Source organism: Capsicum annuum, chromosome 6, assembly GCF_002878395.1.
Source record: "Capsicum annuum cultivar UCD-10X-F1 chromosome 6, UCD10Xv1.1, whole genome shotgun sequence".
NCBI classification, from domain to species: Eukaryota; Viridiplantae; Streptophyta; class Magnoliopsida; order Solanales; family Solanaceae; genus Capsicum; species Capsicum annuum.
In genome coordinates this window covers 204,859,587-204,878,631 of record NC_061116.1, presented here as the reverse complement: position 1 = coordinate 204,878,631, position 19,045 = coordinate 204,859,587, and the positions used below count along the sequence as shown (strand labels likewise).

At 37.0% G+C, this 19,045-nt stretch overlaps 2 protein-coding genes and 2 non-coding genes across 5 annotated transcripts; 3 read left to right on the top strand and 1 right to left on the bottom strand.

Annotated features, from left to right (window-relative positions):
* LOC107852685 (protein FAR1-RELATED SEQUENCE 8) lies at nt 1–4,385 on the top strand. The gene is made up of 2 exons (XM_047413798.1): nt 1–156; nt 1,765–4,385. The coding sequence occupies exon 2, from the start codon at nt 2,039–2,041 to the stop codon at nt 4,250–4,252; it is 2,214 nt and encodes a 737-aa protein (XP_047269754.1). The 5' UTR covers nt 1–156; nt 1,765–2,038; the 3' UTR covers nt 4,253–4,385.
* A 4,011-nt stretch (nt 4,386–8,396) lies between these two features.
* On the top strand, nt 8,397–8,592 carry LOC124899944. Its single transcript, XR_007057498.1, has one exon. It is a non-coding gene; the product is annotated as a U2 spliceosomal RNA (small nuclear RNA).
* A 1,530-nt stretch (nt 8,593–10,122) lies between these two features.
* Nucleotides 10,123–10,319, top strand: LOC124899945. Its single transcript, XR_007057499.1, has one exon. It is a non-coding gene; the product is annotated as a U2 spliceosomal RNA (small nuclear RNA).
* Nucleotides 10,320–12,275: 1,956 nt separating this feature from the next.
* LOC107852687 lies at nt 12,276–18,416 on the bottom strand. Of its 2 annotated transcripts, none has more exons than XM_016697724.2 (5): nt 18,019–18,416; nt 16,036–16,162; nt 14,589–14,782; nt 13,756–13,929; nt 12,276–12,605 (listed from the first exon to the last, which is right to left on the bottom strand). In XM_016697724.2, the coding sequence occupies exons 1-5, from the start codon at nt 18,211–18,213 to the stop codon at nt 12,519–12,521; spliced, it is 777 nt and encodes a 258-aa protein (XP_016553210.1). In that variant the 5' UTR covers nt 18,214–18,416; the 3' UTR covers nt 12,276–12,518. The 2 variants fall into 2 exon arrangements, with proteins under 2 accessions (XP_016553210.1, XP_016553211.1); XM_016697725.2 differs by having other exon boundaries at nt 14,589–14,731; nt 18,019–18,395.
* Nucleotides 18,417–19,045: the final 629 nt, after the last annotated feature.

The following is a 19,045-nucleotide window of genomic DNA, read 5'->3' as shown; positions in this document are numbered from 1 at the left end:
CCCCAAATAAAAAGAAAAACTAGTCTGGCTTTAATCATCATCATTTGAAAGCGCCTGCATCAGTCTATCGCCGCTTCTGTTTCGCTGCCAATCGGGTTCTCCACCGACATTATTACCCTTCTTATTCGGCGAGTTCTTCCTCTATCCTCTGTAAAGGTGAGTGCACAGTTTTCATTCTTCAATTTCTTACGATTGTGGTTGACTGTATTTCTGAGATGAAACCTATTAATAAGGAACCCGTTCCCTTTAGAAGATAAATAGGGTAAAATTTCAATCAGGAAAAGAAAAATAAAGTTTTTTTGCTTAGTTTAGCATTGCTCATTGGGAGACTGAAGTTCTTTATGTATGAGTGGACTTTTCGTATTGATTCACGGATAATAAGAGCGTAATCAAACTTTTTTTCTCGGGGAAGATGGTTACAGGAGTTTCTCGTTTTGCTCGGGAGTTTTTAGAGACAAGTGAATGTGGATTGAGCTGGACTAGTTTCTATCTTGTCTATAAAAATCTGACCCTCATTGGAAATTGAGCATGTGGCAGTCCGTATTTAAGGTGAGGGTCTATCGGAAATCAGGGGTGGAGCCACCTTTAGCGAAGGGCGGTCAAATTCACACCCTTCGGCGGAAAATTGTATGGTGAATAGAGGTTAATATTAACCATAACGAGTGTATATTTAATTTTGCACTCTCTTAACATAGCTGAGAATAAAATTTGCACATCCCTTCGCCAAATTCCTGGCTCCGCCACTGTCGGAGACGGTCTCTCTGTCTCTATACAAGGTAGGGGTAAGGTTTTCTTATACTCTATCCTCCCATACCCCACTTGTGGGATTTCAACAACAACAACAACAATACCCAGTAAAATCCAACATGTGAGGTTTGGGAAGGGTAAAGTATATGCAGACCTTACCACTACCTTGGAGAAGTAGAGAAACTGTTTTTGAAAGACCCTCGGCTCAAGTGTAGACTTGTAGGATTACACTAGGTAAAATGTTGTTGTTGTTATTGTTGGAATTTGAGTATGTGAGTAGGTTTACTGGACTTATGATCCCACCATTTGTCCTCTTGATTGACACTGAATGGATTTGAAGACTTTTTTGTTGTCCTTAGTCTCTGACCTATAGTTGCCTTATTGAGCATTTAGGGAGGAGGTTGAAACATGCTTAATCAGGTTCTACACATGAATAGGCCCTTAAGGGGTCTATACTGCGTAACATGATTAACTTAACAGCGACTAAAAGAGCCAGTAATTAACTTTTGTTGCTTTACTATTTTGTTTTGCGATAAATAAGGAAGAACTTATGAGCTAATAACATATACCTATCAAGCCACAGTAAAAAAAATTATTTGTTGAATAAAATCCAGAGTTTCAAGGTTTACCAGGTATGTACTTCTAAAATTACAACATTGTAATCTCCTTTCTGCTTATTTGGTATTCATACTTTTATTTGCATTTACTATCTAAGATCACAAACATATTTGGAATTGGCTAACTTTTAGTGTATCTATTTTCAATAAGTAATTTACAGTCACAAAGATAGTAGGGTACCTTACATGGATTCTGCTTACTTAAACCAAATGGTGAAATATACTTGACACTTGAACATCTTACCTTCTTCTTTTTGCTTTATTACTTCCAACTTTTGACTAATTTTCTTTCTGCATGTACTTAGAATAGGATTCCCGCACCTTTGTTTTGTTAGCTGGATTTGTCGAACTGATCTTATCACGAATATTTGTCTTTATTTATTTATTTTTTATTTTCCAGACAGGTGATTCCTTCTTAGGGAAAGAATAAAGGACACCAATTTTGAGTTGTAAGTATGGTGGATTGGTAAAGCAGGAAACACGATAGCGACTTCCCTAGCTAGATTATGCTTCACCAGATAGAAAAAAGGATCGACTCCTTTAAATGCAGAAGTTCTAGATTTCAAGTCAAAGGAATAGATCTGTTCCACGTGAAAGTTGGCTAGAGTCTTGACACATGTATCTAATTGTTGCTGACCTTTTCCCATTCATCTTGCTCTACTGGAAGGCTTCAGATGGAGGAAGGTTTGGGAATCAGCGAACAACTTCCTGAGGATGAGGGAGGTGATAATGAGGCTGTGGGTGTGGAAGTCTTCGATATTACATGCAATGGCATTGAGAGCGATAGTGACCAAGTGCGAAATATTGAAACCACTGCTGGGCAAATTCTTGAGTTTGAAAGCCATGAAACTGAGAGAAACTGCGAGCATGTGCTGAATTTTGAAAGCGGGGATCCAAGGGACAATAGTCACCAGTTGCTTGAGTTACATAGTGATGGCCTTGAGGACCCAAGATGTGGTAATACAACAATCCTTGATGGTCACACTGGCTCATCCCTTGGAAAGTCTTGCCCTCCTCTGGCTGTCGGCATGGAATTTGAATCTTATGAGGATGCTTATAATTATTACAACTGCTATGCGAAGGAGCTTGGTTTTGCCATCAGGGTGAAGTCTTCATGGACAAAACGCAACAGTAAAGAGAAGCGTGGTGCTGTTCTCTGTTGCAATTGCGAGGGTTTCAAGACAATGAAAGAAGCAAATAGCCGAAGAAAAGAAACAAGGACAGGTTGCTTGGCGATGATAAGGTTGAGATTGGTGGAGTCCAATAGATGGAGGGTGGATGAGGTTAAGCTTGAACATAACCATCTCTTTGATCCTGAAAGGATGCAAAATTCCAAGTCACACAAAAAGATGGATGCAGGGGTTAAAAGGAAGTTAGAGCCAGCGGTTGATGTGGAAGTGTGTACAATTAAGTTGTACAGAACTCCTGCTGTTGAGACACCAGGCTATGGAAACTCAGATGAAAGAGTTAGCAGTCAGATTTATGGCTCCACACGTTTAAATCTCAAAGAAGGTGATACCCAAGTCATATACAGCTTCTTCTCTCGGATGCAGCTTATGAAGCCCAACTTTTTCTACATTATGGATTTAAATGATGAAGGGTATTTAAAGAATGTGTTTTGGATTGAATCCAGATCCAGAGCGGCATATGCTTATTTTGGAGATGTGGTTGTGGTCGACAATACATGCTTGTCCAAAAAATATGACATTCCGCTTCTAGCATTCTTTGGATTAAATCACCATAATCAGACTCTTTTGTTGGGCTGTAGTTTGCTTGCTGATGAAAGTTTCGAGACATATGTTTGGTTACTGAGAGCATGGTTATCGTGTATGTCAGGACGCCCTCCACAAACTATCATCACAGATCGCTGTAAAGCCTTGCAAAATGCAGTATCTGAGGTTTTTCCTCGGGCTCAACATAGGCTTAATTTGTCAATTATTTTGGACAGCATTGTTGATACAGTAGGGGAAATGGGGGGGTCAGAAGTATTCCATGAGGTACTGTATAATACAGTGTATAGCTCTCTTAAAGTTGATGAATTTGAAGTTGCATGGGAGGAGATGACCCAACAATTTGGATGTAGAGGCTATGGATGGCTTCAAAGTTTGTATGAGGATCGAGAACGATGGGTTCCTATTTATATGAAAGATACATTTTTGGCTGGAATATCTATTGATGATCAGCATGGTGAGTTCATGCGCCCCTTCTTTGATGGATTTGTACATAAACAAACAAACTTGAGAGAATTTTTTGATATATATGATTTTGTATTGCAAAAGATGCATCAGAAGGAAGTTCTTTGTGATACTGAGTCGAGAGAATTTAGCCCCGACTTGAGAACAAGGTGCAGTTATGAGTTACAACTCTCTAAATTGTATACGAAAGAAATATTTTTGAAGTTCCAAGATGAGATGGTGTTGATGTCTAATTGTTCAGGTATTGCACAAATTCATGTCAATGGACCCATCATCACATATATTGTTAAAGAACGAGGGGTTCAGGGAGAAACAAGGGGTGCAAGAGATTTTGAAGTTACTTATGATAAACTAGGGGTAGAAGTTCGATGCATGTGCAATTGTTTCAACTTCAAAGGCTATTTGTGCAGACATGCTTTATCTGTGCTCAACTACAATGGTATAGAGGAAATCCCAAATCATTATATATTGACCCGCTGGAGAAAAAATTTTAAACACTTGTATGCATCAGAACTTGGCTCGAGCAACATAGATATTAGTAACCCTGTTCAACGGTTTGATCATTTGCACAGACGTGCCATGCAAGTAGTTGACGAAGGGATGACTTCTCAAGATCACTATATGGTTGCTCAGCAAGCATTTAAGGAGTCCTTAATTAAGTTTCATCTTGCTGCGGACAAACATGTATCATAAAACCAAGTTGAAGTTAACACAGCATGTAGCTTTTGAATTTTTTTGTACTATAATTTGTTATCGACTTCCATACATCAACATGTATAGTGCAGTATTGAGTTTAAGAGCCTTTGAGGGCAATGTTTTTTCTCCCTAGATGGCACTTTGTTTTCCATTCCGTCCTCTACTTCTTTGCCATCTATAACCAGCCTAATTAGGTGTAAGCGCCTTCTGCCTGTTTTCGATCAGCTTTTCTGGCGGGAGTCTTTTTGATCCCAAAATTTTCAAATGAAATCTAAAGCATTAGAATTAGCATGTATGATTGTTCAGTTCTTTAGTTACCTTGTAGTATATAAAAGGAAAGTGGGATATGTTCAGTTCTTTAAGTTCCATTTTTGCTTAACCTGATGGAAACTGGGTTGCAATGTGGTACTACCGAGTCCGCTCAACAGGTTTAATGGTCTTAATAAGATGTATAGAAAATGCACTGCTTCTAAATGCAAAGGTACGGTCGCATAGGATAAACCTTTGTGGTCCGATTCTTTTATGGATCCGTGAATAGCAGGAGCTTAATGCACTGGACTGCCCTTTAATATATAGTATCATTAAATATATTTGCAGAATCTCTGGTAGAGTTCACCAAAATGAGGAGAAACAGGAATAGAAACTCTGCAGGCGGCAGCAAAGGTACTAGTCTTGTTGAGTCCCTCATTCATTTGTTTGGTTTTGGAGAAGTTCTCTTGAACTTTTTTTAAACTATTTAAGGCAATCTGTTTAGCTTTAAAAAAGTTCGAGTTTTGAAAGTCAAACTAGAATGTTTATGAAAATAAACTCAACCCACGATTTCTTTTTTTATTTTTTTTTGAAAAAATACAAATGTGATCCACAAACCTTCAACAAAGTATGTTATATAGTTATCCACTTTTCAACTATCTTTCCTCTTTATGTGTGATAGACATCAGCTGTAACAAATGACTTACTTGGATAGATGAAATGAGTAGGAGTAATATCTCAAGTAAACAAGTTCAAACACCAATTACTAACAACTTGAATGTAATACAACAACAATAAACCTAGTAAATACACTGCTTAGCATACAACGAAATTCTAAGTATCAGTAAGGAAATAATGCAGTAACTGACAACATAAACTACTTCAATGTAATCTTTCGTCAATTATTGCACGAACTTTTCACAAAGCCACCAAAAACAAAGCCAACTTCGATGGCTATTATATTATTAAAAAGATTTTCAATTGCAACTTCTTGTATGACAGTCATATATAGACCTTTTCTTGCTAAAAGTCAGGTGGAAAGTTTAGTCTAGTCTAAAATAACAGATTAATTTGTTCAAATTTCTCAATTTTGCTTTACCCAACTACCAGTTCTTTGGTTTCTCCATCTCCTTCAGTGTTTGATGCTCAATCTTTCACTTCTAAGTCCAAGAATTGATCTTTATTTTGGTCTGCACATACCCAATTGACCTAAGCTAGTAGTAATTTTGATAGTGTGTTGTCATCTATTCAGCACTAACACCAGAAATGAAATTTTTGATCCGTGCTCACATAGTGTAGCTCCTGTTAAGTAATAGCAATATTAATAGTTAATCAGTTCTTTGTTCTCTACCTTTTCCTGTTCAATCCTTCACCATGTTAGATAATTGTTTTCTTCAGGTTTTTGCCTATGTACAAAAAGTAGAAACAAGGAAAGTTTCCCAATAGCCCTTGGCCTCTCGTTAGATCTTCAGTTGAGGGAGAGATACATCTGGATTTTTTTCCTTATAGATATCATTATCTAAGATAGGTATTTTGACTTGACCAATCTTCTTCTTAATATATATTACATAGCTTGACGTTGATGCTTCTGCAACACTCCAAATGGAAGGTCTTACACTCACTCCCGAACCCATCTTTGATGATGAAACTGAGGAATTTGATATTGATGACTGAGGAGTTCGAGACATATGAGGATGTGTACTAATTTTACAATTGTTATGCTAAAGTGCATGGATTTGGGGTAGAGTAGGGAAAGAGATATATATATACATAGAGAGAGAGGAAAATTAAGCTGCTTCAGTGCGGTATTTTTAAAAAGAAAAGTGTAGCAAATCGGACCAGACCTGAGACAAGAACGGGCTGTCCAGCAATGATAAAGTTCAGATTGATGGAGAACAGAAGCTGGAGAATAATTGAAGTTGAACTTGAAACACAACCACCTGACCTCATTAATCTATCAACTGAAAAGTTCTATAAATCTCCCAAAAAATCAGTTCTGGGAGTAAAAGGTCCTTGCAGATGAATGATAATCAAGAAGTTCAGAATATTAGGTTATTCAAAACTGTCATTATTGATCCAGGTGATGAGGGAAAATGAAACATCGATGAGGGTGAATTCAGGAGCACGATTGACCAGTCCAACAACCATTTGATTGTTAAACCTGGAGACGCTCAAGCTATTCTCTCAGTTTCTTCACTGATTTTCAGTTGGTAAACCCTGATTTCTTTTATGTAATGGACCTAATGATAAAGGATGTCTGCGGAATGTGTTTTGGTTGGAAGCAAGATTTAAGGCCACATATAGTTATTTTGGTAACGTGGTTAGTCTTGACACTTCTTGTTTGATCTCAAAATATGAGGTTCCACTTGTGGCATTTGCTGGAGTTAACCACCATGGACAATCAATCTGTGCCACTAGGCTGTGGTTTGGTTGCAGGGGAGACTGTAGAGTCATTTATATGGTTGTTGAGGGCATGGCTGACAGACCGTCATTATTGACCAATCTAGAGCTATGCAAACTGCTTTCCCTGATGCTTTTCCGCGGGCATCTCATTGTATCTCTGTCACACATGTCATGAAGAGAGTTCCAGAGGAACTGGGTAGGATGCATGGATATGAAGTCATCACGAAAGCATTTGTTAGAACAATTCACCGATCATCAAGAAGGGATGAGTTTGAAGCAGCTTGGGAGGGCATAATCTATGCCATGGAATAAGGGACCATAAATGTCTCCAGACACTCCACGAAGATCGTAAACACTGGGACCTGTCTATTTAAAGGATACATTTCTGGCGGGGATGTTTTCTGCGACGCTCAGGGAGAGAGAGAGGCTTCTCCTCTTGATGAGTATTTGTCTAATCATATTCCCCTGAAAGAGTTCCTTGACAGCTATAACCAATGTCTGAAGGAAAACTAACAAAGAGAAGCACTGGCTGACTCAGAATCGAGGAATCCAAGTTGTCTGTTGAAATCAAGGTTTTATTTTGAAATGCAGCTATCTGAAATCTACACCAGTCACATATTTGAGAAATTTCAAATCGAAATAGAAGGAATGTTTTCATGTTTAAGCACAAGACAAGTAGATATTGATGGGTCAATCTTAACATACATTGTTAAGGAACGTGAAGTTGAGAATGTGAATGAAGCAAGAGATTATGAGGTTACATTTAATACAGCTGTTGCCGAGGTTCTTTGTACTTGTGGTTTATTCAACCTGGAGGGCTTCCTGTGCAGGCATGCATTGTGTGTTCTCAGTTGGAATGGATATGAGGAGATCCCACCTCGGTACATTCTTTCACTCTGGAGAAAGGATATTCCCCATAGCAATGTTTTTGACTACGGTTGCAAGTGTACAAGTGTGCTGTGAAGTTGTTGGAAGAGGCCGGGAAGAAAATCACATGAACAATACAAGTTCACATTAGAAGCATTGGGGGAGATATTGAATAGAGTTAGTTTGCAAGATCATAACACTCTAGCGTTTCAAGAAGAGCTATGAAATAGGTAAAATAGGTATGTAAAGAATGTACGCAAATAAATGTAGGCACACTGAATGTACACTTGTAATGTAAAGAAGCTACACAAATGATTTATCTTGATTCTTTTCGACTTCTGCCACATCTTTTTTGTAGTTGTTCTAGATCCTTTACCCATTGACCTTAATTATACATTAAGCTTTTAACTATGAGTAACTTTCAGATTTCGAACTTCATCTTTATATATCTCAGATATGAAAGTGAACTTATGGAAAAGATATAAATTTTGCTTCTTTTTACACTTGAAAGATGTTTTTTGTTTTTGTTTTTGTAGTGTGTATTTGTACCACATCGGAAGAAGCTAATAAGAGGACAGCAGCGAACTGATACAAAAGCAAAGGCCCAACCCCTTTCAGAAGCATACCTTTCTCGGCCTTTTGGCTAAGATCAAGTGTAGTATCTGTTCTTATCAGTTTAATATCTGATATGTGGGCCATTGGTCCACACGATATTAACTCAATTTTTTGAGGGGGAGGGTCCATCAAGGTAGCTTGCTACCTGGGCTCTCGAGCGTCGCCCATGCGTTGCACTACAGGATGGGCCTGGAGCACCCCACCAAATCTAGTCCAACTTTTTCTGAGGTAGAAATAGGAGTAGCCCCAAACTATTTACCTGGTGTTATCCGAGTTTTTCAGATTATGTTTGGACGCTTCAATGCGTTTGCAATTGTATGTTGGGTTGGTCCCCGTTTACAATTGCTTTGTTCAACTTTAGTTTGGACATTTCAAGACGTTTGCAATTCTATCTTGGCTTTACTTTAGTTCGGACACTTAAATACGTTTGCAATTCTGTCTTTAAAGTTGAAGTTCGGTTGTATCTACGAGACAGAAACAATATCCGTTTGCACGTTCACTGTCACCGATTACAGCCATAGTAACTAGTTGTGCTAATATAGCAGTGTCTCCAAGCAGAGGCTATGAATTAATTAATTTTGCACAGGAAAAGAGTCGCGTCTGAAAAACAAGACAGCAACTCTTTTTAGGCCATACTGAAACTGCAATCAAAATACGTAAAACAAAAGGTAACATTTTATTGATGAATCTTTGTGAGTATAATTCGTTGTTTGCCACTTTGTGGACGAATTATGTAAGTCAATGCCATTGGAGAAACAAAAGCAATATTTTATTGATGAATCTTTGTGAGTATAATTTCGTTGTTAACCACTCTTTGGAAGAATTATGCAAGTCAATGCCATGTTTTATCCAATCTTTTTTGTTGAATGTCCTTAAAAAATTATCTAATACCCCAAATTTGTAGTTGTAGGGGTAGATAGTTGGTTTACGTAAGTCATTAAAGCTTATCACAAGTAGTCAAGTATTATGCGGTAAGGTTATTTGCGATTGATTAAAGCAGTCATCTTTGTTGGCCTTAATTTTGACTGAGATGTCGAGTCACCTCGACACATGGTGTGAGTTTGGGCATCATCAATCTCGACACATGGTGTGAGTTTGGGCATCAATGACTTGAATGTAAATAAAATTGACTTTACTTATTGGTAATACCCATTTCACCTAAACGAACACACATTTAATTTCAACTTTATATGAATTTAACCCAAAAAAATTCTTGTTTCTACAACTATCATTGTCCCATGCTAATATGTCAGACCATCAAAGCCAGTGGGTTCAATCAACATAACCTCATAATTTAGAGACCAACAGATATAATACAACTATATCACCACTAGATGGACAAATCATCTATGGTTATTTCTGGTCATTGTTTGCAGACTCTCCAGATAAAAGCTTTTTGTTGTTATTTTGACTATGCAATAGCTGATTACTACTCGTTCAAGAATCCTTTTTCCCTTGATCTTAGTTATAGATAATCTTTTAACTAGGGGCAACTTTCATATTATGAACTTTATTTTTACATGCCTCACATATGAAAATGATTTATGGTAAAGGTGTAAGTTCGGCGTTTCAAGCTACTTATGAACTGTTTACGTTTTACACTTGAGAGAGGATCCCTCTCCTCTCTCTCCTTTTTTTCTTTTGTGTAGTGTCCTGTCCCACATCAGAAGAAAGCTAATACGAGGACAGCACAGAACTGGTACAAAACCAAAGGCCCAACCCTTTTCCAAAGCATACCTTTCTCGGCCTTTTGGCTAAGATCAAGTGTAGTATCTGTTCTTATCAGTTTAATATCTGATATGTGGGCCATTGGTCCACACGATATTAACTCAATTTTTTGAGGGGGAAGGGTCCATCAAGGTAGCTTGCTACCTAGGCCCTCGAGCGTCGCCCATGCGTTGCACTACAGGATGGGCCTGGCGCACCCCATCAAAACTAGTCCAATTATTCCCGGTTCTTTTGAATAAGCTAACCTTCAGGTAGATTATTCCCGTTTCTTTTGAATAAGCTACCCTTCAAGTTGTAGGCTTAAGGCTTCCCCAGTTTTGCGTTTCTCTTTGTTTTGCTATGAGAGTAGTTATAGGTCATAGACATTTAATTGTCAAAAATATTTAAACTAATGTTCTAAACTCCACATTAAAATTTAAAAATAATTAAATTTTTTTTTATCACTAATTAAATTATAATATAAAAAAAATTATAATATCTTAAAAAAATAAAAAAAAACCAACCCCCTTCCCCCCCCCCCCCCCCCTTTCTTATCTTCATCTTCAGCCATCCTTATTCTCTATTTTCTTTATCTTTAACAAAGTTATCATCTTTCTTAGAAGCAAATGGAATAAAAATCTCGAACAAGAACAAGCAAATGGAACAAGTTTCTTTAACATGAAACTTCAACAACCTCGAAACAATTTCATTCCGAAAGAAGAATTCTCCCAAAGTTACCAATTTTATTTCCAAATCCAATCATACACCACACAAACACCAGAAAAAAAACACATAAACAACGTAAAACTTCAAGAAGCTCCTAACAATTCAGTGGAATTAAAAAATTATTTTTTGAAAAGGAAATTAATTTAAAGTTGAAAATTGATCACCTAAGAAATTTATTTTTGAAAAGAAAATTAAAGTAATGTTCCATTGATTTAAGTTTAAGAAAATATATAAAGAAAAAAGGGAGAAGATGAAGAGGGGGTATCGGGTAAGGGGGGAGAGGGAATGATTGATTTTTTTTTTTACAATTTTTTTTTTGCTTTATTAACGATTTTTGGGCTCCATTGATTTAAGTTTAAGAGAAAAAAAAAAAAAGAGAGGAAGAAGATGAAGAGGGGTTATCGGGTAGGGGGAGAGAAGAGGAAATGGTTGAGTTTTTTTTTTTACAAAAATTTTTATTTTATTATTGATTTTTGGGCGCCATTGATTTAAGTTTAAGAAAAAAAAAAAAAGAGGAAGAAGATGAATAGGGGGTATCGGCTGGTGGGGGAGAGAGGGAATGGTTTTTTGCTTTATTAATGATTTTTGGAGCCCCATGCCACTTGACATCTTTTTAGTTGGAATTTACAAAGAAAAACGACTATTCACACGCCCCCTGCGTTTGCACAACACGTGCAGTGCCATGCAGGCAAAAAATGTCCAATTGGAACAAAATGTGGGGGGTTTAGGATCCTGATAGGAATAGGCCTTAGTTTAGGTGCCTAAGTGAATTTTGATAACAAATTTTAGTATCTATCGATGCCTTTGGCCGAAGTTATATTAGCTCTACATTGCAGTAATTTACCATCAAAATCAACTATTCATTGCAGTAGTTTACCATCAACTATGGTACGTTTCAAAGGTAGTGCAAATGGAACTTAAAAGATGTGGCAAAATTATGCTTCGAGGTCTAGGCAATTCATTGAAAACTTCAAAGAGCCGGCCAGATGAACCAAGACAAAGATTCCCCACTTCCAGTGCAGAGGGAATCTAGGCTATGATCTTGGAAGTACATTTTATTTTAACCTGAAAACTAAAATAAGAGGGAAAACTTAATTGGTACACGTAGAGGTAAAACCTGTACCCTATTTAACAAAACCAATTTCCGACTTTTGATTACTGAAAGTTGAGTGCAATTCAAACCTCGGCAGGTTTTGTAATATCGAATCAAGTGGAGTTCATGGTTTTAGTGTCAGCTAAGGGATGGAAAGATTTTGCCAAATAGTGACTATACCCACCTAAAAACTTTTAAGACACCACACAGTCTCAGTTCTTACACTGCCTTTGTGTCTTCCAATCTTTCGACTTTACCGTCACTTCCCCGTATGTCTTCCCCTCATATTTTGCACGTCACGGTCTCCAAAATTTGGTTAAACAATTACAGACATAGTAGTGTAACTTATTGCGCTAGATCAAAACAAAGAAGTAAGCCATCTGAAAATTAAAACAGCTTTGCTACAGGACTCGAAACAACTTTTTTTACGACCTAATGTGTCAGACCATCGACACTATGGACTCAACTCAACACAACCTTGTAATTCAGAGACGAACAGATATTATACAAATTTACTTGGACATCCTTTATCACCACTGACATGACACCAACCGGCTTGATCTTTTTCTAGGTTCCATTTCCTTGTTTGAACTCATTTCTATATTAGAAGACGTCTGGATGGAAGTGTCCAGGGATAGAATTGCATTGATGAGCCTGCTGCAAATGCATTTTCAAAGAATAATTGTTGACCTGAAAAGATGCCGATGTAATCAGCAAGGTTAAGACCGGAGAAACTTGTATCTCGCTCGCTTAAAACCTGAAGAAGTCTACTTATGACGGGGAGGATAGTTGCTATGTATTACACTAGATGATACACATGCATTGCGAGCAGCAATAATGCTAATGCAAACAGTTTAATTTGTTGTATTTATTGGAAACTATATGGCCACTAGTTTGGAATGATGTAAACATGCATTACCCGGAGTTTATCTAGGATAAATTTATCCATTATCCTTGAAAAAATGAGTAAGGAATAATAACTATAATAAGTAAAAGAAATCTCAAAGCAATACTCTGAATGGTAAAACTTGTATTTTTCAACAAAAGTTAAAACATAAAATACTCACCGTAAAGAGACAATGGAAAGAAGAAATGTCAACTATAAAAAATCTGCTGAACTAAAATGAATAATCACGTAAATCAGTGACCACCAAAATACAATCGATTAGTCAATTTTTAGTCCCTCGTCAACTTTTCTTCTCCAAATCTACCCCATGAAAGCTATGTTATCAGAGCTACCATAAGTAGGCAAAGAACTGCTCTATTTATTTTCATTGAGTCAATAATGTATTTTCTAAAGAGAGTCCGCACTCAGATTCTGTAGTTCAATGGTTCAGCATTTTTTTTCAAATTCGATGTTTCAAATGTAGAAGTGCCCGGATAAAACGACATTCAGTTGAGAGGTTTAACACTTAACCATTAGTTACAAGAAAGTTGATCTCTCTGTTCTATGGTTGTTTCATGTAGCTAATAGCGGTACTAAATTTTCTGTTAAGAGCAACGTGATTAGCTTCCATCTTTGTTCTTAGTCCATGTGAAGTGTATGATACCGTTTCTCCGGGTGCTATACATTTCTGTTGGTGTCTTTACCTTTCAATATTACATCTCTCCATCTCAAAATGAAATATTTCGTATCTTTTCAAATCTTTAATTTTACCATATTATCCTTAAAAGACTGTCCTCAGATGCAAGACATCTGAATAAGACTTACCATTAATGGTACAAATATATCAGTAAAAAAACATAACTTCTGATGTCTCGTTATTGTTGTAAATAAAGCACAAGTCCATTTATAGTGCGTTGAGGCAAGAAAAATAATATATGAAGCTGCATCTTTTACCTCGAGAGTTCTCAACTGCTCTTGATATTGAACAAGCAACTGCTTCAGCTGATGCACTTCCTGGTTCTTATCATTGAACTCCTTTTGACGTTCATGTTGGATGGCCACTGCACGTTTCAGAATGGTATTGTCTCGAAAAATCATTTCTATTTGCTCCTTCAGCATCACATTTTCCTGGAAAAAAAAACAGGCACGGATTACAACGGAAAATGATAGGCAGAGATCAATAAACTAGAATGTCTAAATGGTAAATCTGCAACAAAAGTAAAATTGCTGTTCTATTACTGTGAAGCACAACAGTAGCACAAAGATTGTCATAAAACAAAGGAAAGAAATCTTAGAATGCATTGAAGAGACGACAATCTAGGCATGCCCAAAATAGTTTCCTAGCATAACTGCTCTGAGAAAACTAGTGAGTGTACCAGAAAAGTATGTGAATATCATCGGCACAATGGACAAACTCAAAAGTCAAATATCATCCCACAACTCCTTGCAGGGAATTAGTTGTTGTCCGGCAAAATCCATGGACTACAATATACTTAAATATTTTTTTATTTTATTTTGTTTTTTGATAACCGTGGTGTTCTGGCCAGCTTGCGCACACCTCAACTAAATCCACGGGATACCTGCCACCTCCCACCAGTATCAGGTACCCGGTACCAAGTAACTCTGTCTACTAAGGCTAGAACAGATGGGAAGAAAACACCTAGTGTTTGTCTCTGCTGGGAATTGCTGGGAATTGAACCTGAGACCTTATGGTGCTCATCCCAACTTCATTGAAACACTAGACCACACCCTTGGGGGTACAATATACATTAATATACAATACCAACCTTCCGAAAATTTTGAGCTGCTGCTGCCCTTGCCCCATCACTAATGGATTTCTCTAAGCTCCCCAACACTCGTGTCGCACGAGTCCTGGCATCATCTGTGCTTGTAGCACTCATCATTTCCCTTACAAACAACTCCACCCATTCTGCACCATCAACCGGAAGATTATTTAGGACAGAAGCAGTGTTCTTTTTACCTGCAAATTTGCATGCAAATTAGATTCCTTCCCTCCACAATTGATGAAAATCTAGACTTGGTTAACGAGGTCTTCAGTTAATGAAGTTCTAAATTGTAACAACCATTTAGTTAATCCAGTGAAGATCCAGTATAAATAAGAGAAATGGCATGGTTTTTGTATATCAACAAGAACCTGTAATTATCAGAGAGAAGGCTAAAAATTTAAAATAAGAAGGGATTCACCTGAGTTATGTGTACCTGAATACTAAATAGTCCAATACCATTCTACACTAATTCCTACAGGTCCACAGATTCAGATAAACATACGCACTGACAAGATGCGACTGAACTGCTAAGTGGACACATTTATGAGTTCCTCTGAAAGAACTTGCCACACAAACACATTTTGAAATTTCTTTGCACCATGGACGCTTATCTTATGACATTAGACATTTTCATAAATCACAACATGCTCGTACAACTGCAATGTATCGGCAATACATATAGTTACTTACTAAGCTTTTCCTTCTTGATAATTACTAAGGTAAGAAAAGGAGCCAAAAGAAAGAACCCAGTGCATCTGTAATGATATCAATTACAGATTTGAATAAATGTTTAAATGCAAAGTGTAAACCTCTTTTCCTCCTATGTTTACATATTCAAAGTATATGATAGTGGTCAAAACTAAATATCATGCACAAGCCAGCACAAATATTTTTAGCGGTCAAAACTAAATATCATGCACAAGCCAGCACAAATATTTTATTCATCCACCGTAAGCAATATATAGCAGTCTAATTCAAATACTAATTGTTACTCCAAATTGTGTTTTTAGTTAATCTATTTACAACTCTTTTTATATCAGAAAGGTCCTATACCCTGAAAAAGCCTGTTGGAGAAGCAGCAATTAACTAAAATGAGTAGCAATTATGGGGACAGGACCAGAAAATTCCGGGAAAAATCCATGTCAACGACCAGTAAACACCATAGAACCACTGTCATGTCGCTGAGAACTGCCCTATTTAGAAGTACTTAGGTTGATCAAACTATCTCCCCTTTTCTGATGAAAGGGATGTAGTCGAACTTTTCCTAGAGCAATTCCGCAACACTATGTAATCAGAGATAGTCAATACATTTGCGTAGATATGTAACTGCTCCAACTTCACAGAATTAGGAATCATTTTGGCACGTATGAAGTGATGAACATGAGAAAAAACTAGCATCTCCTAAATCAGCAAACTCAATATTTTGAAATATATCATTTAGACAAACCATCATTCATCTCTCCATCAGCCTCTGTAACTGACTTTCCTTCTCCATGACTAAGATGAAGTTCATGCAGTTTCTTAACAGCAGCATCCAAATCATTGCCACATTCCTCCAAGGCTTTCTCAAGAAGCTGAAAAGTATACAATAAAACATTTAGTACCCAGAAACTTGTTAAATAAAAGTAGTTATAGTGTTTTTAACAGAAATACAGAATGCATAAATAATTGAATCTTTGAGCCTTTTAAGTAGTAATATATTGCATCTTTTGAGATTCTTATTGTGGAAAAGACCACCAAGAAATTTAATTAAAGTTTTTGATGATTCAAAAGAACTTGATATTGTAGGAAAAGAATGTTATGTGAAAGGACTAATAAATACCCCTCATTTCATTTTGATACCACAATATTCGGTTGGATACAGAGTTTAAGATGCTAATTTAATATAAATATTGTAATAGCGAGGAAGAATATTAGCGTAAAAGTTGAAAGTTAGTTTGACAAAGAAGTGTCACCTCGAGTTTAAATGTTGGATAGTCTAATATATTTGAATTCTTAAATGTTGTGAAAGTAGTTTAGAAATGAAATGGTATCAAACGACTTTGAGATGATACATAATGAAAAGAATGTTTTTGTTTACCCTAAAAAGGTATAATTGAATTTGTAACGTGGTTTAAAGGACGTGTGGATTGATTTGATCGGTGAGTCATGATGATGAAATTACAAACAAAAGTATATCAATAAACTAAAGTATAATATAAGCAAGAAATATAAATATAGCATGGGTAGTCTGAATCCAAAGATGTACTTGATGAAGATTACTCCAAAATGACTTCGAATCTTGAAAGAGAGAAAGGTAAGTGTAACAGCTTATGAATTAATAATTGTATTTCAAAGTTGGATGCTTTTCTACACGAGGGTTAGGCTACACGGTTAGGCTCCTTTTATATGGGTGGGAGTTCAGGGTTCAATGGTCGAGGATCATTCCCCCCTAATTTACATTGAATGAGTATTAAATGACATTTAATGATAAAAGCGTAACAACTAACGTTCGTCTATCTTCCCTCCAGATGTAATATCTTTGTCCGATCACATTCCTTCGGTGGTCCTATGGCAAAAAGTCCCACATCGGTTATATTGGAGTTATATGGGGACTTGTTGTGGGGCTTATATAACTTGGGCTTCCCACCTTAATAGCTAGTTTTTGAGGTGTGGTTCTCCTCCAGTTGTATCAATGACATTAGAGCCACCCATCACCATCACCCTCTGTGGTGACGTTTGGCCGGGGCTAGCAATGTCTATTGCAGAGGCGTTGAGGCATCTGGGCACCTGACTCAAAAAGGGCTACTTTGGAAGGAGCTACCTACACAAGTAAAGTGGAAGCTGCTCAGAGTGGAGCCGTCGAGAATGACGGATGAGGAGAGTGGAGCCGTCGAGAACAACGGATGCGGAGGGTGGTGGTTTGTTATGATTTTATTGCAAAAGGTCCCACACTGGTTATATAGGGATCTATTGTGAAGCTTATATAAGCTTGGGCTTTTCCGCCTTAATAGCTGGCTTTTGGGGTATGGTTCTCCTAAAGTCCTATCATTAGACATAGGATTCGACTATATCCTTCAGTCTATAATTGTGATACAATCATTCTTCCACGCGTCTTCATCTGACTTGTCCGTGCGCCTTGCCTGTTAACTTGAGATGACAAGATACTTTCGTTTAAAGAGCAGCAAATCAACCCCCAAACCCCTCCAGCCTGACCAAAATGTAACCTAAAATGATAATTCTTTCCTATTGCATTGAAGCACTTTTCAAAGTCATCTACATTCATCCCACTCTATACCGAGCATTACATTCATCTACTTTCAAAGTAATAATTTACTTGCAACAAAAAAAGTAGTATTATTAACACATTTTACATAATTTCTCCAATTACCTAACTTTTACAAATTACAACAACAAAATTCCAGCGCTAAATAAAGTAAGAGGATCACACCTGACTGTCTATATCAGGAAACAAAGCTCTCAGCTGATCGACGGCAGCTGCCTCCACCGCCACCGTCGGCGAGAATCGTCTAGGTGAGGTGGATGAACACCGGAGCTTCTTTGAAACAGGCGTCGACGGTGAAGTCGGCGACGGCGATTGTAAATCTTCAAAGAATGATCTCTTACCGCAAACAATTGCAGACATTGTATAATCAGAATAAAGTTTAGGGTTTTGATAATATAGTATGTATGTATGTATATATGCAAAGAGATAAGGGGGATATAGCTAGGTGTTATTGAGATTCCAAGTTTTTTTCTTGTGCTGTAACTACAGTATTTTTTTCTTTTCTTGTTTGGCTACTTTGCTTTGTAGTAGTATATACTCTCTTTTTTGGTCCCTTTCTTTATAGACACTAGGTAGTATAAACTTTGATTGCGATGGACAGGATAACAAACACGCGCCTACTGTTGCGCTTTTGAGTATCTTTCAATACATTTATGGTGGGACGTTACACATCAGCATCTGTGGGATCTGTTATTATTTTTTTTTTTAAACAAGTTATTCTAGAGGAGAAAGGAAGAGAAAATAAACATAAAAGGAAATAATGAAAATAGTGTAATTCAAACACACTGCTTTAAATTCTGCTAATTTCAAACACATTGATCATAATGAGTTTTAGTTGTTTTTGTGTGCAAAATAAAGTTCATAAAAGAATTTCTTTCACAAGGACTTCACCAAACAAATGCTTTTCTAGAGAGCTTTTTAGGAGGTGCAGTTTCTTCTTTTAGGTAAAAAAAAATTTCAAAAACATTTGCTTTAAAGCAATTTTCTCAAAATGTTCTCACAAGTCACGTCCAAACACTTCATAAACTGCCAAATGCCCCTTCCCCCACTACTAACTTCTTCTGTAACCATAGTGATAACCTTTTCCTTCTTGTCACCTTCAAGGATTCAACCGAGGAGATTTGAGGTTTAAGACATAAATAGTTTCGGGATAAAATGAAAGATTATTTTTATTTTAGATTGGTGTGAGATA

Bases quoted from the DNA above. Each gene is read 5' to 3' on its own strand.
- LOC107852685 (XM_047413798.1), top strand. From the start codon at position 2,039: ATGGAGGAAGGTTTGGGAATCAGCGAACAACTTCCTGAGGATGAGGGA.
- LOC107852687 (XM_016697724.2), bottom strand. From the start codon at position 18,213: ATGTCTGCAATTGTTTGCGGTAAGAGATCATTCTTTGAAGATTTACAA. The intron at 16,163-18,018 runs GTGTGATCCTCT...TATACTTTTCAG, and splicing joins TTCCTGATATAGACAGTCAG to CTTCTTGAGAAAGCCTTGGA. The intron at 14,783-16,035 runs GTTTGTCTAAAT...GCAAATTTGCAG, and splicing joins TGATGGAGAGATGAATGATG to GTAAAAAGAACACTGCTTCT.